This window comes from Callithrix jacchus, chromosome 5 (genome assembly GCF_049354715.1).
Source record: "Callithrix jacchus isolate 240 chromosome 5, calJac240_pri, whole genome shotgun sequence".
NCBI lineage: Eukaryota > Metazoa > Chordata > Mammalia > Primates > Cebidae > Callithrix > Callithrix jacchus.
In genome coordinates, this window is record NC_133506.1 from 111,285,907 (window position 1) to 111,308,731 (window position 22,825).

Sequence of the window (22,825 nt, forward strand, 5' to 3'; positions counted from 1 at the left end):
GACAAACCCACAGGCAATATCGTACTAAAAGGGCAAAAATTGGAAGCATTCCCTCTGAAAACTGGCACTAGAAAAGGGTGCCCTCTCTTACCATTCCTATTCAATATAGTATTGGAAATTCTAGCCAGAGCAATCAGGCAAGAAAAAGAAATAAAGGGGCTGGGCACGGTGGCTCAAGCCTGTAATCCCAGCACTTTGGGAGGCCAAGGCAGGAGGATCACCTGAGGTCAGGAGTTTGAGACCAGCCTGACCAACATGGAGAAACCCCGTCTCTACTAAAAATACAAAAAGTTAGCCCGACGTGGTGGTGCATGCCTGTAATCCCAGCTACTTGGGAGGCTGAGGCAGGAGGATTGCTTGAACCCGGGAGGCGGAGTTTGTGGTAAGCCCAGATCACGTCATCGCACACTAGTCTGGGCAACAAGAGCAAAACTCCATCTCAAAAAATAAATAAATAAAAGGTATTCAATTAGGAAAACAGGAAGTCAAATTGTCTCTATTTGCAGATGACATGACTGTATATTTAGCAGACCCCATCATCTCAACCCAAAATCTCCTTAAGATGATAAGCAACTTCAGTAAGGCCTCAGGATACAAAATCAATGTGCAAAAATCACAAGAATTCCTATACACCAATAACAGACAAACAGAGAGCCAAATTGTGAGCAAACTCCCATTCACAATTGGTACAAATTGAATAAAATACCTAGGAATACAACTAACAAGGGACATGAAGGGCCTCTTTAAGGAGAACTACAAACCGTGCTCAAGGAAATAAAAGAGGACACAAACAGATGGAAAAACATTCCATGCTCATGGTTAAGAAGAATCAACATTGTGAAAATGGCCATACTGCCCAAAGTAATTTATAGATTCAATACTATCCCCATCAAGCTACCAGTGGCCTTCTTCACAGAACTGGAAAAAACTAAACTTCATATGGAACCAAAAAAGAGCCCAAATAGCCAAGACAATCCTAAGCGAAAAGAACAAAGCTGGAGGCATCGTGCTACCTGACTTCAAACTATGCTACAAGGCTACAGTAATCAAAACAGCATGGTACTGGTACTAAAACAGAGATATAGACCAATGGAACAGAAAAGAGGCCTTGGAAGTAATGCCACACATCTACGACCATCTAATCTTTGACAAACCTGACAAAAACAAGCAATGGGGAAAGAATTCCCTGTTTAATAAATGGTGTTGGGAAAACTGGCTAGCCATGTGCAGAAAGCTGAAACTAGACCCTTTCACCTTACACAAAAATTAACTCCAGTTGGATTAAGGATTTAAACATAAGATCTGACACCATAAAAACCCTAGAAGAAAACCTTGGCAATACCATTCAGGACATAGGCATAGGCAAGGACTTCATGACTAAAACACCAAAGCAATGGCAACAAAAGCCAAAATAGACAAATGGGATCTAATTAAACTTAAGAGCTTCTGCACAGCAAAAGAAACAATCATTAGAGTGAACCAGCAATTAACAGAATGGGAAAAAATTTTTGCAGGATACCCATATGACAAAGCACTAATATCCAGAATCTACAAAGAACTAAAACAAATTTACAAGAAAAAAACAAACAACTCCATCTAAAAGTGGGCAAAGGATATGAACAGACACTTTTCAAAAGAAGACATTTTTGCAGCCAAGAAACATGAAAAAATGCTCATCATCTCTGGTCATTAGAGAAATACAAATCAAAACCACATTGAGATATCAACTCAAGCCAGCTATAATGGTGAACATTAAACAATCTGGAGACAACAGATTCTAGAGAGGATGTGAAGAAACAGGAATGCTTCTACACTGTTGGTGGGAGTATAAAGTAGTTCAACCATTGTGGAAGACAGTGTGGCGATTCCTGAAGGATCTAGAAATAGAAATATCATTTGATTCAGCAATCCCATTACTGTATATGTACCCAAAGGATTATAAATCATTCTGTTATAAAGACACATGGACATGTATGTTCACTGTGGCACTGTTTACAATAGCAAAGATTTGGAACCAACCCAAATGCTCATCAATGATAGACTGGATAAAGAAAATGTGGCACATACACACCATGGAATACTATGCAGCCATAAAAAGGATGAGTTTATGTCCCTGCAGGGACCATCATTCTCAGCAAACTGAACACAAGAACAGAAAACCAAACACTGCATGTTCTCACTCATAAGTGGGTGTTGAACAATGAGAACACATGGACACAGGGAAGGGAATATCACACACTGGGGCATATTGGGGGGTTGGGGAGTTAGGTGAGGGATAGCAGGGGTGGGGAACTGGGGAGGGATAACATTAAAATAAATACCTAATGTAGGTGACGGGGGGATGGATGTAGCAAACCACCATGGGATATGTATGCCTATGTAACAATTGTGCACAATCTGCATGTGTACCCCAGAACTTAAAGTATAATAATAAAAAAAAGTTTATATCTGGAAAAGCCTCCACTGTGGACTACTACATTTAAAATCTATTTAATGATAAATTTTTCTTTTTATATCCAATATAAAGAGGATGTGTTTAATATTATTCTTGCTTATTGTCATCTGAGCTCTTCATTTTATACATAAACTAAGTCCAGTGATAGTAAATGACTTGCCTAAGGTCAAGAACCCCAAGGATCCTTAGCAAAATGTTATAATTCTAAGATAGCCACTGATCCAAAATATTGATTTATTTCTCAAGGAATACTACTCTGACCATTCTGCAGAATATTAGCAGATATTTGGAAAATTGGGATCCTTTGGTTAAATAAGTTTCGCGGTGGCTCAAGCCTGTAATCCCAGCACTTTGGGAAGCTGAGGTGGGTGGATCACGAGGTCAACAGATCAAGACCATCCTGGTCAACATGGTGAAACCCTGCCTCTACTAAAAATACAAAAAAATTAGCTGGGCATGGTGGCATGTGCCTGTAATCCCAGCTACTCAGGAGGCTGAGGCAGGAGAATTGCTTGAACCCAGGAGGCAGAGGTTGCGGTGAGCTGAGATCGCACCATTGCACTCCAGCCTGGGTAACAAGAGTGAAACTCCGTCTCAAAAAAAATAAATAAGTTTATAAATGTTGGGTTAAACAAAGACTCTTAAAGCCTTTAATATATCAGTGAATTTTATGAACCTCCAAGAGGAGAAATACAGTAGACAATTGGTTTTGCAAACTTATTTGACCACAGATACCACTTTCCACCCATAGAATATAGGATACAACTGATGAGAAATACTCTCTTAAGTTGTTTTCTAGATTCTTGTCTTGCTTCCTGAGAATTTATCATCACATGCCACCAGAAGGATTTTTCTTAAATCTGACCTCATTATGTAGCCCCTCAGCTTATATCCTTTCAACAGCTCCCTTCTGCCAGCCTGGTCATGCCCATTCTTTGGCGTGGCATAATCATCCTCCATTACCTGTACAGATCAGCTCTTACCTTATCTGGAACTTTATACTCCCACATTGTGGTTTAAATCCTCTTTTCATCCCTTACACACCTGAGAGATACCACAAACTCACATTCATTAATAGTGCTGTGGGGCATGGCAATGAGTTCCTTAAGAGGAATCTGAGTCCCCAGTGGTTTCTGGGTATAGGAGAAATGGATATAGGTGAAATGACCTCTGTTTTTTTTGTTTTTATTATTATTACTATTTTATTTATTTATTTTTGAGATGGAATCTTGCTCTGCTGCCCAGGCTGGTGTGCAATGGCGTGATCTTGGCTCACCGCAACCTCCGCCTCCTGGGTTCAAGCGATTCTCCTGCCTCGGTCTCCCAAGTAGCTGGGATTACAGGCATGTGCCACCACGCCTGGCTAATTTTTGTATTTTTAGTAGAAGTGTGGTTTCACCATGTTGGCCAGGCTGGTCTTAAACTCTTGACCTCAGGTTATCTACCTGCCTCAGTCTCCCAAAGTGCTGGGATTATAGGCATGAGCCACTAGGCCCAGCCTGTCTTTATTATTTTTCAAACAACCCTTTAAAAAATGCTTCTGAACCTGGAGACAGCACAAAAGAGAGCAAGGCCCAGATTTGGCCCAAAGGCCACAGTTCAGTAACTCTTAAATTAGAAGAAATTGCAATTCAGGTCATTCAAGGCTGCCCATAATGAGTACTGCCTAAAACATGGAAGGAATATGAAGGGTGCTCCATGCCTAAAAGCCAGAAACCAAGAACATGCTGGCACAAGAGGCTCTAACAGATAGATTGGTTGAGGTACATAAGTAAAATAACCAGGCAAAACAACCCCTGCTCATGCCCCTTTCCTCATCTGAGACTGGATAGCTGAGAGAGGAGTAATGTTTCCATGTGGAAACAATGATTGGAACAGAGAGATAGGGTATTATTTCTAGGTGCTGGTAGCATTCAGTGAAAAAGATAGAGAATACATAATCCAGAAGACCAGCCATAAATGTATCCCAAACAGCATCATACCATGTTGATATACCATACTCTGAAAACATTATTGAGCACAGCTGTAGCAATTACATCCTGCCTTCAGCATGAGTGACCTGAGTCAGCAGAGAATGCAGACCAGCTGACAGAGAGTCTCACACAAAAATGAGCTCACTGTCAGCAATTCAGCTGAACACTGGAGAAATGCAAATTAAAAAGATGAACAAAAAAATTTGCAAAGGAGAGGCCACAGAACAAACAAAAAAGCAGTGTTAAATATAGTTATCCTTGGAAAGATATAAAAGAAAAGTAGAACCATGTAATGAAAGAACTAGTCCCAGCTACTTGGGAGGCTGAGGCAGAATTGCTTGAAACTGGAAAATGAAAGTCGCAGGGACCCAGGATCACACCACTGCACTTCAGCCTGGTGACAGAGCAAGACTTTGTCTCAAAAAAAAAAAAAACCCAACATATTTTAAAATTATATACATATTTGTATATAGCAAATATTTTTTAAAGTATATATTTTTAAATAAAAAGAAATTGTTGAAACATTAGAAGGAGTGAATAAGCAACCTGATGTACAAGATTTAGAGATATACATTAAACAGAGAAATTATTCCAGAACTTAGAATGAAGAGATGAAAAGTACAAAAGAAATGTTAAGAGAGAGATGAGTCCAACTGGAAGTTTCATCACCTTTAAAAAGTCCGTAAGAAGAGAATAGAAAGAATGGTGGAAAGGATTTAAACAGAGCCATAGGGTATTATTTCTAGGTGCTCAGTGCATTCAGTATTATTATAATACATTCAGAATAATATAATACTTCTATCAGCATTAGTGTGTATAAGAGAACAATGAAGCAGTATCTTCAAGGGCCTGAAGAAAAACAATTTTGTGCCTAGAATTTTGTATCTAGCTAAACTAACTTGCATTTAACATGGCAATCAAAGGACATTTTTGGATATGAAAGCACTCAAAGTTTGCACTGAAGTTTACCAACATGGATGTACTTCAGAAAGGAAAAATCAAGCTATTCACCATAGCAGTGATATATAAGCAACGTTGTTGGGAAAAATGTTATAACTGTTTTTGCTTCCCAAATAAGAAATGAGCAGGAAAAATGTTATTTACTAACAATCTAAGAAGTTAAAGGAAATTTCTTTAAATTTAAAAATATCTTAAGCTTTAAGACTTGCCAAAAAAGGGACTTAGAAAGTAGGAACTGATTTTCTAACTGTTTTTAAAATTAATAAGTTTTAAAATTTAAAATAATTAGAAGAACAAATCAGTAGAGGGAAAAATAAAGTATGTATACACAGACATTAGCAGAAGGCATAGGAGGGCTGTAGAACTACTCATGCAGGTCCAAATGCCCTGTCTACTTGTTCCTCTATGGCCTGAGTATTGCCTAATCCAAACCTTTCCTAAAATCTTACATCTCTCTTTCTCCCCACCCATAATCCCAAACAAATTTATATTACAGCGTCTATAATACTTCATTATGTTTGTTGTTTACAAACCAATCTTGCTCATTAGGTATAAATTCTTAAGGACTAGAACAGCCTCCTTCTCATTTCTATATCCCTTCCTATATCACAGTTACTCAATGTTTGTTGAATGGATGAAAATAGAGGCAACTTTTACATACTGAAAAGGACTAGAGACTGGATTGTACATGACCAAGGTTATAATTTATAATAAATTATTTGTTACAAGAGGTTAAAGACCATGTCTAAGTTACTATTACATCTCTGATAAGGCCATTCTTGGATCTTTCTGTTAAGTTTAGAAATCAGTTGAAATCAGGATATAGGAGGATGTACTAGACAATATTAAGGTGGCTTCTATCTCCAAAGCTCAAAGTTTAGAGAATAACTTTAAGAGACACTTTGACTGATTGTCCCTGAAAGCGTACAACACCTGCAGAAGCTCTATGTCTTCATGGTTTTCAGACCCAGGAGTATTCTCCATCAATATGGCAGACATCACTCGCACATTCATTTTCACCATATCCAATTCACTGTGCAATTTTCCAATCTGTAGAGAGCAACGCAGTCACCAGTTAGTGGGACACACAAAGAATAACTACATGTTTCCTGCCCCGATGGGACATTTGCTGGAAGAAAAAAATGCTTTTGTAAACTTTCATATTTTCAAACTTAAATTTAATTTTATATAAATATACATATAGTTATTTTACAAATGTATACATCAGCACTTTTTTTTTGAGATGGTGTTCCGCTCTTGTTACCCAGGCTGGAGTGCAATGGCAAGATCTTGGCTCACCGCAACCTCCGCCTCCTGGGGTCAGGCAATTCTCCTGCCTCAGCCTCCTGAGTAGCTGGGATTACAGGCACATGCCACCATGCCCAGCTAATTTTTTGTATTTTTAGTAGAGGCAGGGTTTCACCATGTTGACCAGGATGGTCTCCATCTCTTGACCTTGTGATCCACCCGCCTCGGCCTCCCAAAGTGCAGGGATTACAGGCGTGAGCCACTGCGCCCGGCCGCAATTTTTTGCATTTTTAGTAGAGACGGGGTTTTCACCATGTTGACCAGGATGGTCTGGATCTCTTGACCTCGTGATCCACCTGCCTCGGCCTCCCAAAGTGTGAGCCACCACGCCTGGCCCTATGTCAGCACTTTTTAAAAGGACTTGAGATCTCTTGTAATAAATCCCAAGATATGCTTTAGGAATTTTAAAAATGAAGGAAAATAAAAGGATTAAAACTCAATATGGAGAAGGGAGAAGTACTAGGTACCTAGCAAAAGAAGGTACCAGAAACCTGGATAAAACGGCAAAAGTTATCCTGCATTTCTTGGCAACCAAAAGGATAAAAGAAAAACAAATTAAATTTATCTATTTCTCATGGTACTAAAGAAGAAAGAAGAAAGAAACTCTTTTTTCCTGTATTATATTCTAAGAGGAATTATGTGAATTTTTATATAAGAAAAAAAAATAATAATACAAAGTCTTTAATTATAGTTCTTTTAAGGCAGGACAGAAATGAGCTTCATATAATAACTGTTTATCTGCACCTTGGATAAACTGATATACACAAAGAAGTAAATGGAATTCAGTTGGCATAATAAATACAAGTAATAAGACTACCATTTACTAAACTCTCTGAAATATGACAGTCCTACCAGAAGTAACAGGAATTGGCTGATGGGCACTAGATGCAGTCCACAATCAAGGCTCCACAAAGCTATGAAAGCCACTAGGCAAGCACAGCTCTTACAAAGTTGGGCTTTGGAAGCAGACAGAACTTAACTGTGATAAGTCAAATAGTATTACTAAGCCTTAGTCTCTTCCTCTGTAAAATGAATGTACCTACATCTCAACACTGTTAATCAGAAAAGACAAACTGTATATAAGGTGCTTACAAATCAGGAAAAGACGTCAATATATACGGTGATGGCTGTTGTTACCTGTTCTGGGACCAATGTAATAGTCGAGTTCTTCGGAGCAATTACAGAAGAAAGAGCTGGTGCAGTGGGGACAGATGTTGGTGGATTTGATGAGAGTTGAGCAGTCTATGAGTATGAAATATGGTAATATTATTGTGTGAATTAACATAGCCACCCAATGCGAAGTTTTTTCCATTCAGCTAACTTAAGCACTCTCAAAGTCCTATGTACAGGTTATGTTCCCAGAATAAATAATCAACTACACAACCTGTCAGCATTTTGTGAAGCATGCTAAGCAAATGAGATGCCCATAATAAAGAAGGTATTCAGCAAAAGGTGGCTGCTATTAGGATTATCATTTACAATTTAATAAAATGCCCTTGGTTTTTACCAAGGGTCTAAATGATAAACTGCCATGTGAGATTACTGATGCTTTCTCTTTGGGTTCTTAAAAACAAATGGTAGCTCAATTCATGTTAAGTCTTTTTAAGCCACAGCTGACAAGGCATCTCCCTCTCCAACAATAACCCACCCTGGGTCAATGCCCCATCTCCAACCTTAGGTGGAGAGGTAACTCAAGGTTCTAGGCCAGTGCTTCTCAACATTAATGTACAAAGAAAACACCTGGAAATCTTGTAAAAAGGGAGGTTCTTATTATCTAGGGTGGAGCATGTCAAACAAGCTTTTGGATTATACCCTAAATCACACTTTAACAAAATCCCAAGTTTCCGTTATTCTATGAGATACTGCAATATTCTAATAAATTCATCTTTTTGCTTAAGCTGGGTAGAGTTAGGGTTGTCTTCTGCAATGAGAAAAGACCCAAGTGATATGCTATTATACTCTCCATGGGCCAAAGAAAGGTCTCCTACCTCCTGTCTTGCTGTTTCAGCCTCTACTTCTGAGGGAGGAAACTGAACACCTTTTTTAAGCAGGTCAAGGTATACTTCTTTCACTTCGCTTACATCCACACCTCCTGGAAAACCCTGTGACCAAGTCTGAATTAAGAGATGAAAAGTTCCAGAGTTAAAACAGGAACAAAATCAAAGCATAATTTTTAAGCTCCTGATAGAAAATGAGAGATCAATAATTATGTACCTCACTCAGAAACAGAAAGCTATTTTTGAATGCCACAGGCAAAATGCTCATTTTCAAAGGCTAGGAAAATATAAATATTTTAAATCAGACTTCCATGCCTCAAAATCTTGAAGAAACCCTGGGATATATAATATCAATTGTTTTTTGTTGCTCTGAATCCAAAATTAATAGATTCCAAAATAATATCAGTAGCTCTTTTCCAAGTAACCTTGAACTTGTCAGTTATCTGGAACAGTTTCACTATCTGCAAAATGAACATACACATCACTGTCTTTCCTAGTTGACATAGATAAAAGAGAAATTGAGAGGAAAGTAGGGAAATGACTACAAATTCTTCAGAAAAAGGGCACCACTCAATGCCAACAAATTATTATTACATAGATAGTAAAATAGCAAAAATGCTTTTCTGGCTCAATCCTAGACTTATAAAAGATAAATGAAACAATCAGGAAGTATGCCATTTAATCCCTAAAGTTAGAAATTTTCTATCCCATGAGGTATACAACAGACTTACCTTAATGAAATTCAAGATTCTATTCTGAATGTCTAATGGCAAGTTGTATCTGGGATTCAGCAGCTTAACTAAATTCTCTTTAACAAATTCCTTCTTCACAATCATAGACTGGAAACTTGGACCACAGTTCTGCACGCACATGTCAATAAGCTAAATTAGAGAAAAATTAAACATTATATTTATCTGGCAAAACCACTTCCTAAAAATGTTAAGGGAAAAACTGCTAAATGATTTCCAACAGCATCCTAATTAACAAACATAATTTAGTATCTACTAAAATATATGAAAAATGTTAGGTTCTGGGGATATGTGGAAGTATGAGCATAATGTAAAAGTCTAGAGGACAGACTTTTTGAGGAATCCCAGCACATCCAGAAGGCATTAACAGCAATACAGAATACTAAATGCTGAAGAGAAGTGCAGGCAGAACATGAGCTATGCATGGGATAATATCTGTCCCAGTTTACCCAGGGTAGCACAGGTATATTCCCAAAGTCCTGTTTATTAATGATGACACACCCTTTGACTTTCAAAAATGCCCTGGTTTGGATGATAAATTAGACAGTCACCCTGGCTATAGGCCCTTATAAACAAGAGTAATTTTTTAGGGACAGGTGTTCTTATAAGACTTTTGGAAAAGGCTGATTGGAAGCTGGGCTTTGCAAAATGGCTAAGAACAGTAAAAATGAGTATAGAGCTATAGTCTAGACAGAGTAATGGTATGAAAAATATATAAATGTGGGAAAGTGTGTAGGTTATGAAGAGGGAGATAAGTACTCCGGTCTATCTCTAGTAGAGGTATCTTGATATAGGTAAATTGGGGACACTGGAAAGATAGCGTCGATAAAGTCCACCCAGTCTGTAGAGAAGTTTGTGTGGCAGTGCAAAGAGTGTGGACATTATGTTGAAGGCATAAGAAGTTATGGAGGGTCTCTATTAGTTTGTCACCATCACATCTTTTACCTGAACTTGAGGAAAAGCTTAATGTGTGCAAAGTAATATTCTGGACAGGTTGTCAGGCAGCACTCTGCAAAGGTAAGTGGAGGGAGAAGAAACCTGAAATAATAAAAAGATCCAGTAGCAACCCACTGGTACAGACATAATACAGAAGAGGCCTAAACTAAGATGATGTGGATACAAGAAAAGAAGTCATGACAGAATTATGAAGAAAGAACTTTGAATGACAGTCTTGTCAAAAAAGATGACTGAAAGTTAAGTGATTCTCATTCTATGAGATTGAGGACCCCTGTGATGGAAATTTGAAAGAGGGGGTGGTATGACTGATCTAGGGGTGAAAATGATGGGTTGAAATTTAGATATTTCGAGTTTAAAAGATAAGGGACATTTAAGTGGATGTTTGTTTAGCAGTGAGCTGGACACACCCAGCTACAGTTCAAGAGAGTAAAAAGTCATCAAGGCTGCCTACACTGAGTAGAGAGGAGGAATGGCTGGAACATGGTGGTTCACCTACTATATGGACCAAAGCAAATCCAAGGAAGGCAATCAAAGAGTAACTGACAGAACATGAAGCACAAAATCAGGAGTACTTAAGGCATTCCTTTGGTTAAGTCAAAAGAAAAGTTTCCTGGAGGATAGGGTGCTACACAGTTAAGGATACAAACTGAGGAACATCACCTCCCTTAAAAAACACATTTTCAATAAAGTAACATGAACAGAAACGACTAAGAAAGAATGAGCTGATACCGAAGAACTGCATGCAGAAAGTAGATTTCTAAAAGTAATCTAAAAGCAAAATTAAATTGCTAGTTTCCATGCTATCACCTGAAATTAGAAAGGTCGTAGAAACCATAACATGACCAGGATAATCATCTTTGCAGAATAGAAGCCCTAAAAATGGATTTCATGCCATGCTTTGTATTTTCAATCTCTCTTCAATGGCAACACACAAAGGAGCAGCAGGTATAAAAGCTATAGTTTTAAGGCAATGTGACCAAGAAAGCAATCCGAAAATAGAGAAGCTGAGCACAAGGAAAACTTTGAAGGCAAAGGAAAATAAAAACAAACTCCAAAACATATTAAGATGAATCCATATTAATACAGGTTGGTGAGACAGAGTTAGAAAGTTGAATAACATGCTGTTTAGCTTGATGGATGATTATAATGAACTTTTAATGGGTGAAATGCTGAAAGGAAAAGTGTCTCAAGCTCAGTGTGAGTTTATAGAAATACTTCACCTAACTAGTTGTGCAGTCTTAGGCAAATACCTAGCCTTCAAGTCTCACTCTCCTTAGGTGTATTTCTTGCTAAATAATTTGCAAACCAATTTTTTTTTTTTGAGACAGGGTCTCACTCTAGCATGATGCCCAACTAATTTTTGTATTTTTAGTAGAGATGGGGTTTCGCCATGTTGGCCAAGCTGGTCTCGAACTCCTAGCCTCAAGTGATCTGCCCACCCCAGTCTCCTAAAGTGCTGGGATTACAGGCATGAGCCACCAAGCCTGGCCCTCACAAACTAATTTTTATCTTTGGTGCAACAAGATTTTATGATAATGGGTAACACTCCCAGGAGGTACATGCACAAAATCAAAGAGTCACGATAAAATGCTGAAAATGTGAACATCTGGAGATCAGCAATCATGCCTTTTGTGTTTTCCCATTAGAATCAAGAATGTCAGCACTAATTACTTCTACATAATCTCCTCTATTATGTCACCAGGACCTCTTTCACCCTGCAACTCACTCAGATAAGTAATAAAACCTACTGTGGCAAATTGGAAAAATTAAATATGTTGTCTTCACATATTCTGAAATTGGATTTTGGTGCAAATGTATTCAGATAACCTATCTTTGGAAATAAGACAAATAAGAATCCATAACCTGTGATGGGACTGAAAACCCAGGACCCAAGGAACCAAGAGAGACTAAAGTAGGTGACTCCAGGCTTCACTGATCTCTTGGGCTTAGCTGGACAAATAATTTATCCTAAGCCTCAGTGTCCTTGTCTGCAAAATGGACATAATCTCTCCCTCTAGAGACTTGTTGTAAGGCCCAAATGAAACATAACAAAGAGCCTGCCACAAAGCAGGACCTCAATACATGGCAACTATTTAGATCATCTTCCATGGAGAATTTCCTAGTAGGAGTGAATTTGATGATTAACTGATGTAAGCGTTTTCAGAAAAGGGCTGGAAGAAAAAGAGGTAGTTGACAGTTTTCTTACTGTAAATTTCCAAACCACCCAGGCAGAGCAACGACAACCAGGTTTCTGGGCCATGAATAGTGCCTACACCCAGGATGGAGTGCAGTGGCACAAGCTAGGCTTACTGCAACCTCCTCCTTCCGGGTTCAAGCAATTTTCCTGCCTCAGCCTCCTGAGTATCTGGGATTACAGGAGCCTGCCGCCATGCCTGGCTAATTTTTCTATTTTCAGTAGAAACGGGGTTTCATATGTTGCCCAGACTGGTCTCAAATGCCTGACCTCAAGTGATCCACCCGCCTCAGCCTCCCAAAGTGCTAGGATTACAGGCATAAGTCAATGCGCCCGGCCTGATATTTTGTTTCATTGGTAAATTTGCCAAAGGAGAATAAACTAAGCTTTTTCTTCATTATTTTTATCCACATTTTACACATCTGATAAAACCCCTGAAGTTCACTGCTTAGGGAGTGCTCCACAGAGGCCTATTAACTAATTGATCCTCAGGAACCTGCTCAATCACTTTCCATTTGACAATAATAGTAGCCTCTTGCTGAGATTTATCACAATTGACTCATTCAAAAACAGAATACTCTTTGGCTCAGAGTAATAAAGCCTGGAACAAAATTCTGCTGAAACACAAAACAAAATTGCTCTACTGACTGATGGTAGGAAATCATAATACAGTCAGATTCCATCAAAGGCCTAATCAAGGCTAACATATCCATGGAGAACTCAACATGAGAGATACCATAAAGAATAGTTATAATTGAATTTGACAGGCTCTCATCACTTTACATTAATAAAACAGAAATGTCATATATGAGGATTACTTTTTAGAGAGTTTAATGATAAACTTATAATTGCTTTCGACAGACATAGGCAACTCCTTCTGTGACTAATTTCCCTCATAATTAAATTTGGCTTACGTGACTATTAAAGTCAGTCCTGAGGCTTTAAGCACACCTCTATAATGCAGTGAGTAGTCTGAGGTGAGGTGACTGGGTCATTAAATATACAACTTGGGGAAGTCAGTATGAAGATATGAAGAGTCAAAGGCCTATTTAAAGAAAATCCTATTTAAAGGAAAAGCCAAGCGTTTTTCCCAAATTCAATGCACTGTGATCCCAAGGATGAAGGTGTTTTCTGACCTCTGACTTGTGACTCTTGCCTGTTCTTAGGCACAAGCTTTAGACTCTCTTGTTCTCAAACACTGGACAGAAACCATGAAGTAAGGGAGCTAAAGATCTGACGTGGAACAGATAATGGGAACAGGAAGCTAGTTGGTAATCAGGCTTGAGAGATTAGACTACGTGATGAGAAGGAAGAGCAAGAGCGGAAGCCCAAAGAGAAACAAGGCCAGAGGCACAACACTCTGGAATAACCCACCTTCCCCAAGGAGGGTCCCTGGTCCATTGTGACAGGGAAGGAACCATGATGGAAGAAGATATGGAGGTAGGATTAAGAAGCAACCACAGAAACATCAAGCAGGCTGGGCAAAATAGAGAAAGCGGCAAACTGTTATGAATGGTGAATACCTATAAAAAGCAAAATAGTAATACCCCATGCTGAAATAGAGAAGGGGGCATAAATTCATCTTCTATCCTTCCTTACTAAATCTCCTAACCTTTGGGATCCTTGAGATATGCTAGATGAGGGCACATCTACCCATCTCTCTACTCTGGTTCTACAGTACATTCCATTAACCCTTGAGTCTTCTGTTTAGGTGTGTGTATGGGGGTGGGGTCCATTAACCCAGTCAACACCTGCTATAGCTGGCCCTGTACTACACAGGAAGAAACTAAAGACACAAAGGAAACACAGTAGACTGCTCGTTCTAAGAAACAAAGTGGTATGAGGCAAGGGCATGGAATTTAGAATCAGAGGACTGGGATCAAATCTTGCCTATGCTAGGTAATAGCCATTTTCATCTTGGAGATAAATCAGTTTCTCTTAGTCTCAATTTCTTCATCTGTGAAATGGTGTTAATAATAGAACTACTTCACAGGGTTGTGGAGATCATCGGTTAGGTACCAGGCATTTCTATCAGTGACCCATTGCTCTGGGATTTCTACAGAAGTGTGGCACTCCTCTCTCCACAGTCTCCTCCATTCTGTGACCTTCAAGAGTTAAGGACAAGTGAGAGGTCAAAAAAAGGTGAAGGAGGAAAATGCCTCTAATACTATATTCAGATCCCAACGTGAAGGGTTTCTTTAATGCTCAAATCATGAAGACCGTTCATTGTATTTCTGCTCATTCAGTGAGCCTATGCAAGATGTGCATTTTCTTCTGCATGTAACTAGAAACCAGGAACTATGCTCACATATGCCCCAAAGTCCTTTTGATAAAGACTCTAAAGCACCTAAGGCAGTGGGATGCTGGCTAATTAGTGTGTGACCATGCACAATCTTGGGCTGGGCTGAGATAAACAAAGGCATGCAGAAGAAATCAAAAAGCCACACAGCTCACTCTCAGGCAGCAGGCAGGGCTTGCAACACATACTAAAGTAAAAAGGACAACTCACCAGTGTGACTGAAGAGGTCATATGGCCAAGGATGGTGGGAAAATGGGAACACATCAAATAAGAGTCCACACTTAAATCACAGACAATACAACACACAGGATAATTGCTTAAACCAACATAGAACATTCTCCAAATCATGCCACACAGCAGAAGTTGGTTGGGATTTAATGAGTTGAGAGCATCTCAGGATTCCACAAAGCTGTTCAAGTGAGGTAGAAGGCTAACAGGGAGGTATTTTTAGTATTTCAATTCTCCTCATCTTCACCTATGGTTAATTAATACATGCACAAACTTTTTTTTTTTTTTTGAGAGGGAGTCTTGCTCTGTTGCTCAGGCTGGAGTGCAATGTGCAACCTCAGTATCCCAGGTTCAAGCAAGTCTTCTGTCTCAGCCTCCTGAGTAGCTGAGACTATAGGCATGCCACCACACCCAGCTAATTTTTGTATTTTTAATAAAGGCAGCCTGTGGTCAGGCTGGTCTTGAACTCCTGACCTCAGGCAATCCACCTGCCTTAGCCTCCCAAAATGCTGGGATTACAAGTGTGAGCCACCATGCCCAGCCATAAACATTTTTTTTAAGAGTTGAGGTTTCTCTTTGTCACTCAGGCTGACTTGCAGTGGCATGATCATAGTTAATTGCCATCTTGAATTCCTGGGCTCAAGTGATTGTCCTGCCTCAGCCTCCTAAGTGGCTGGCAATACAGATGCAGGCCACCATACCTGACTAATTTTTAAATATTTTGTAGAGATGGGGTCTCACCATCTTACCCAGGCTGTTCTCAAACTCCTGGGCTCAAGCAAGCCTCCCACCTCCCAAAGTGCTGGGATTATAGGCATGAGCCATCACACCCAGCCAATACACAAACTTCTTGATCAGTTCACCATGCATAATATATGTTAACCACAAATTTCCTATCTCCTGACCAAGAAAAATTTATTTTCAGGAACCAGCTGTTTTTATGAAATTAAATGCTATTATAAACAACTAAACTTTCTTTGTTCTGCAATTCTCATAAATTAAAAGTTTTAACTCATACTGTAAACAACTCTTAGCTAACCTATTAGTTTTCTCAGAATACTTGCTTTTCTTATTTTTCACCCAGATTAAAAATGTAACTACTTCTTGAGAAATCCTAGAGTTTTAATTATAAAATTAAAGTACTTACTGACAAGGTAAGTTGAATTTCTTTATGATTGTAGTTTTTGGAAATCCTTTTCTTCAAAGCTTTCACTGCATCTTTTGGCCTATGGCAACAAATACACTGAAATCACCAATTTAGGCATTGCTGAAAACAAGAAGTCTCTCTAAAAAGCAACATGCATTTGGAGAGAGGAATGGCTAAGGAGCAGAAAACCAATGCCTTGGTTCTACCGTGGGACCCTAATCCAATGACTTAACTTCTCGAAACTAAATTTCTTCATGCATACAGGCAGACAATACCACCAACCCCCATATGAAAATTAAATAAAATATTTTTGTACAAGACTATCATTTATAAAGTACTACTCATGAGATGTGCTCATTCCTGTATCCCTCTATCAATGCACAGAACCAATTTATAGGAAATGCAACTTCTGAAACAATGAAAGCTACCATTTTCATTAAAACGATTAGTATTTCCTGAGCACCTCATAGACAAGGGGATGTAAGAGGAATTACAACAAACTAGGTCAGCTGCCAATACGCCACAATTTTATGTTATAAAGAAAGAACTGTTTAGAAGGGTCCAAATGTATTTTAAGATTCTCTTTTTGTATCATCAATGAATTGGTAAACATGGTAAATTGGATTATAGGGAAAAAACTATAAACACTTAAAATGCTAACCATAAACACTTTTCATTTATTTATAATCAATAATTAAGTTTGATGTTTTCTTTATCAACATAAGCTAGACTAAATCTTTTACTGTCAATTATCATTTTAATATGCACTGGAAAATTACCAGAATTGTATTCCTTATAATACCTTGTAATTGACTAAACGCAAACCAGTTTGCTCTTATGACTTTTTTCTTATAACTTCAATTCCCTAAAGTTTAAGAAGTAGAACAAAAGATAGCATATGCTACAAGAATATAGCTTAAACATGGTTGAGTTGACATTTAGAAGGAAAAAAAACTGTCCTGTGACAGGGAGGAAAAAAGACTGTGAGATTGTTTCCTGGTTACTAAAGACAACTGCCCAAAAATAGTTTACTACCAGGAGTCAACCAGCTTCTTGATAATATTTGACAGTTTCATCAAATACTAACAATGGAAGCTGGAGATATTCCTAAAGAATGAAACAGTCTCTTTTTTTCAATCTTTTAAACAGAAGGAATTTGAGTTTCACACTGACAAAATTTGAAACTATTTAAGAAACTGCCAAGAGGAGAAAAATTATAGTGGATTTATGGATACTCCCTCCACATGTTGAAGCAAGCAGCTGCCCCAATATTTCAACCTGACAAGTCTTCAAAAGGTAGAGGGTGCCTAATGGATGATGAAAACACTCTTGCAACAAGAAAACTGAAACATTTGCAAGAGAAAACGTGCTGTAGTTCTGATGCTTCTTGTCAGAGGCAAACACATGGAAAATAGGCTGTACTCACCCATCCTGCGTGGTGTTAATTATGTCACAGATGTTCATGAACTGGCCCCAATCTTCAGTCTGAACTCCAGCAAATGTAGCCTTTTCTGCCAAGAAAAAGCTGTTGAGTCTGAGCTACAACAGAATAAAAAATGTCTGGTATTCTTGAAATAATCTGCCTAGGCTGCACTAGCAAGGGCCATTAAGTTTATATTGCCAAAGGGCAACGTGATCTTTTTCAGAACAGCTCTCAGAAATTCAGGAATCAATCAGAACCCAAGTTCAGAGCGCTGCTGCAGCAACAATGAGTGACCTATTAATAAAGACTGCAAGCATAACACCTGGCCACAGGCCCAGAACAGGCCAGCTAAATCTCTGACTGCCTGGCTTTCAGAGAAGGGAACTAAGGCTTAGTGAGCAGCTACCTACAAGGTGAACTGCATAGTGCTAAGAATTTTATCGTATGCCATCTCATTTAACCTACTGTTAGAGATGATGAGATAGAAGTTCAGAGAGGTTAGGAAATTACCGAAGTTATACAGACAGTATAAAGTAGAACTGGCATTCAAATCTAGGTTGTTTGATCCCACTGTTTGTTTTTTTAAAAAATAATTTATTCTCTGGGGACAGGAGGAAAGAACTTTTAAAGGAGAGAAGTAATGCAATGGTCTTAGGAGCCAAAACATTGGCACAACTCCAAATAAAAGTAATACATTTATTCTCCTATCATCTTAATCTCACGATTTCTTCTAATTTTACCAGTCATTATAACTTCAACCAATACTTGCAAAGACACTGCTTAACTACGTAAAAACCTCCATCACACACACTTTTACTATCAGTCTTAATTATTTCAAACTGGCACTGAATAACTATCTGGACTAATAATAATAAGCATCTACACTAACCACAGCTGGACCAGGCTGACCAGAATGCTTCTGCATTTGGAACCCTATCATTAGATAATATGGCATCTTTCCCTCTCCAGACAGCCCCTTTAAGAATACAAGATGTTATCTGGAAAGAGTAACGGAACACTTGCTATGAATGTGCTACTATCTTCCTAAGAGAAAGGACAAGATCCCTAAGCATGAAAACACAGGGTTCTGGGGGAAATGGAGAAAAAACAAAAAGGCTAGAGAAGGGGGAAAAAAGAGAAAGGACTTGTCTGGGGGAACCCCAAAGCTTAGCTTGCTTTCAACCAAGGAAAAGAACCACTTGAATTTGGCTCCAAATAAACAAAGCTGACCAATCTTGTGCTGTTAAGTATCTGTTGTTCAGTCTGCCAGACATTTCCTCTTCATTCCTCGCTCTTCCTCCCAATCTTCTTATCTTTCTAGAAAACTCCCATTCACCCTTCAAAAGCCACAGCAGAATTCATTTCCCCCTTTTTGTAAGTTTTGTGTGTTTTGCATTTTCTTGCATTGCAAAGGTGCAGCACAAAACTGTGCCCATATTCCCTACAAGAAAGTGAGTTCCCTCAGGTTTGAGACCACCTCTTACCTTGGCCTCACCAGCGTGTGATCCAAGTCCAGGCACATAGCCCATGTTTACGGAATTAAAAAATTAAGTAGATGAACTGCCGAAATTTCTTCTGCCTATGATGGGTCTGAACCCATTTCTGCTCAGGGTTCATTCTAATATCAAACGAAGTACAGCCATTAAGGGAAAGCATCTCCTCAATGGTAGCTACTGTGACCATCTTATAAAGATGTGTAAACTGGCCGGATGCGGTGGCTCATGCCTGTAATCCCAGCACTTTGGGAGGCCTAAGTGGGCGGATCACAAGGTCAGGAGTTCGAGACTAGCCAGGCCAACATAGTGAAACCTGTCTCTACTAAAAACACAAAAAGTAGCCGGGCATGGTGGCAGGCGCCTGTAATACCAGCTACTCCGGAGGCTGAGGCGGGAGAATTGCTTGAACCTGGGAAGCAGAGGTTGCAGTGAGTTGAGATCTGGCCACTGCACTTTAGCCCAGGCAGTGAGACACTACGTCTCAAAAAAAAAAAAATGTGTAAACTAAGGTTATATTTAAGCGGTGTGCTCAGTGTCAAGGCAGTTAGTTGAGCTGTGACCTAAATTTTCCAAATCTGGGCCTCTATACTACAACTACTAGGTTCTCACGATTTCATCATCCCACTTTGCCTGGCATTAATATGCAATCATGCCTCACCCAATTCCCAAGGAAGGAATCAGGGAAAAGAGGGAGCAGTGAGCTGGTGCTGGTAAGAGTCTAATCATTGGCTTCTACATACATCATGCACGGTACATCCAGAGGAGAGATAAATCATTTAGGTGGATGCCGGTGTAGTCCCTAGTGGCCTGCTAGACACCTCCATGGCCCTAGATGGCTCCTTTGTTCCCCTCCTCTTCACTCCAATGCCAAGTATCATTGTCTCTGCCCAGAAAAGACAGCCAGGTTGTATACACTTGGCGCTAGAGAAAACTGGTCTGGGGATACCTGCTCCTCACAGTAAGGTCACGTCACTTAGTCTCCGAGAGCCTCCTCTTCTGATCTGTAAAAGGGGCATAACAATACCGTGCCCTGAAGAGTGTGCCTTTAGGAAAAACTTTCGCCAGGCCGAGAAGTTTCTGGTGTCTCCTTATGGAGGCCCTAACACTCCATGCCTGACTCCCGGGGTTCACCTGTTTGGTTCCGCTCCCCAGGAGGCATCGAAAGGAAGGTACATTTTTGAGGACTGAGGTGCTAGAGTGAGTTGGCCAAGAAGGAAACGACGAAAGGGGGCCGGGCTGGAATGCGGGTGCCCTGGGAAAGTTGCGGGGGAGGGGAAGAATTTTCTCTAAGTTGGACTAACTCGGTCCTCTGCAGGCTGAGAATGGATCAAGCAGAAAAGGATCCCACGGTCCCCTGCCTGCCTGGGCGTCTCTCCCCGCGCCTCCTTACCTATGAGGTGGCCCACTGAGGTCGCGTAGGGATCCCGGTGACTCTTGCCAAACGCCATGGTATCGCCAGGAGGCCCGGTCCAGGAAATCCGCCTCCACAGCTCTCCGGCTCCCGGCTCCACCCTCTGGGTACCCTTGGCTCCTCCTCTTCGCCCGAGCGCTTCCCGGGCTCAGGCTGAGGCCGTGCGTCCTGCGCCGCCGTTGCGGGGCGCGGGAACTGGGGGTGAGGCGCCGAGCGTTAGGCGCGGGCGCCGAGCGAGGGGCAGGGACGCGAGGGCGGGGCTTCGGGACGCCCTGCGCACCTGTAGCGCGCCCTGAGGGACCCGCGAGGAGGCGGCGCTGCCAGCTGCAGGTGGTATAGGCGGGCAGCGGCGGGCGTGCGGAGCCTGCGAGTGTGACGTGGCCGCCCGCTCGGATCCCAAGTGGGCTTTTCGCCGCGCAAAAGAGGAGCCAGGCAGCCTGGGATCTCCAACCTGGGAATTAGAGACCCAGGCTCTGATCCCGTCGCTGGCTGGGCAGAGTGCCACTCCTCTGTGCACCTCTTTGGTTCCCGTTTGTAAACCAAAGATAATAGAAGGTTAATAACACAAATCTGGGAATTGTGGGCATTAAACTGATTCTTGAACGTAAACCGATTAGGTTGGTATCTGGTACCCACAAAATTAATAGTTAACCATTGAATAAATTTAATAACTAGAAATATTTACCCTTGACCTGCTCCGCCCTAGAGATCTGGGCAGGGAGGTGTGCGCCCTGCCCTTTAAAGCTGTAGGTGTTGTCTAGGAGGAATGATAGGCTTCGAATTTGGAGCTGCTCAGGAGCAAGCCCTCTCTGTCTTTCTCCTGTTTCCTCCAGGGACCACAGGGCGCCGCCAGGCAAGCTCTTGGTTTCTAACCCCACCTCCAGCGTGATTCTAAAAATGGGAGAGGGGCTTTCCTTTTCCTCTGGCAAGGAGTATGCATGGCTTTAGACCTGCTTTGGAATGTAGGTCCCAGTTGGAGAAGCCCAACACCTTTCCAGCTGCACTTTCAGAACCAGAATTTATTTCCTATTCCTTTGCATTCAGTTAATATCGGATTAGCGATGTTAGCAATCTCCAGCCAGCAGAAGCCTGCCAGAGAGTGAGGTATCCCCAGGCGATGTCAGATAGTGTGTAGATCCTGTTTCCTGTAGTCTAACTGGCACCCATTTCAAGTCTGTTTTTAGCCCTGGCGATGGTGACTATGGAGACGAAGGGGACCTGGTTTGTTTGACTTACTTCCGTGGTCTTGTGAATTTTAAAATAGAGGTCAAAACCAATTGCCATGCACTCCAAGGCACTAACATTTAATTATTTATCTCGAACTCAATTATTTATAACTTTTCTTGACTGAAGTGAGCCAAAACCTGAGATTCTAAAATCTAGAATGAAATATTCTTGTTGTGATGATATTTCTCATAATGGGATTTGTCCCACCTGTAACTAATATTCTCCCCCTGCCTATTCAGGGCAAGTAGCTATTTCAAATAGTGCTGTTTATCAACTTCCTTAGTCATCACTGCAGCCTCTGCTGACACATCTCTTTTGTGACATCACCAAGCTAATCTGTATTTGATGCTACAGCCTCTAGCAAAATACTTTGTCTTTTCTGCAACCTACAATCAACCTACGATCTCTGAAAAAGCCAATTTTAGCTTAGGCCAATGTTGGTGTCAGTGGCCTTCCACCAGACAGTGAGAACTAGGAAGGAACCAAGCATCCAGAGAGATCAATTTTTTACATACTTTTATGTGGGTTTTCTTCTCCTCCCTCCTCCCTCTTCCCTCCTCCCTCCTCCTTCCTCCTTCCTCCCGTCTCCCTTCTCCTTCTTCCTGTGTCTGATTTCCTTACGTTACAGGACTCAGGCACTGAGAAGAGGAGAAGCAGTAGCAAGGAGAGTCTTCTGGACTTGATGCTTGGGTGAACAGAACCAAGGTTGATGAGTACTACCTGTGTTCCATCTTAGCAATGCCTGGCAGAAGTTTTTCTCTCTTTCTGTGCCCTCCAGGGTGTTGTGGTGGTTGTTGCAGCCTTCTCTTCTTGTACTCTGTTCTTTTCTCCATGATCCCGCTTCTCTCCGGGGGGTGAAAATCAATGTGATTAATGTTAGTATAGTCTAGCAGCAGGGACAATAGAATTCACAGCTAAGTTAAGGTCAGAGAAGGAGCAGAATCTCACAAGGGTAAAATGGCACCAGCAGTAAAATCTTATCACAATTTCAATTCCATGAA

General features: G+C 40.5%; 1 protein-coding gene across 11 annotated transcripts in view; it reads right to left on the reverse strand.

Moving 5' to 3' along the window:
• Positions 1-20,666, reverse strand: part of TOM1L1 (target of myb1 like 1 membrane trafficking protein) — a 57,461-nt gene extending 36,795 nt beyond the window's left edge. For 6 of the 11 annotated variants that reach the window (XM_078374133.1, XM_078374134.1, XM_008997343.6 and 3 more), the window contains exons 1-7: positions 20,577-20,666; positions 17,694-17,778; positions 16,268-16,346; positions 9,425-9,574; positions 8,685-8,810; positions 7,834-7,938; positions 6,322-6,438 (exon numbers count right to left, since the gene is read on the reverse strand). In XM_078374133.1, the coding sequence (XP_078230259.1) occupies positions 6,322-6,438; positions 7,834-7,938; positions 8,685-8,810; positions 9,425-9,574; positions 16,268-16,346; positions 17,694-17,778; positions 20,577-20,634 (720 nt within the window). In that variant the 5' untranslated portion in view covers positions 20,635-20,666. Of the gene's footprint in view, positions 1-6,321; positions 6,439-7,833; positions 7,939-8,684; positions 8,811-9,424; positions 9,575-16,267; positions 16,347-17,693; positions 17,807-20,576 lie in introns of all 11 variants that reach the window. The other 5 variants (XM_008997346.6, XM_078374131.1, XM_017972639.5 and 2 more) reach the window with 3 other exon arrangements.
• Positions 20,667-22,825: the final 2,159 nt, after the last annotated feature.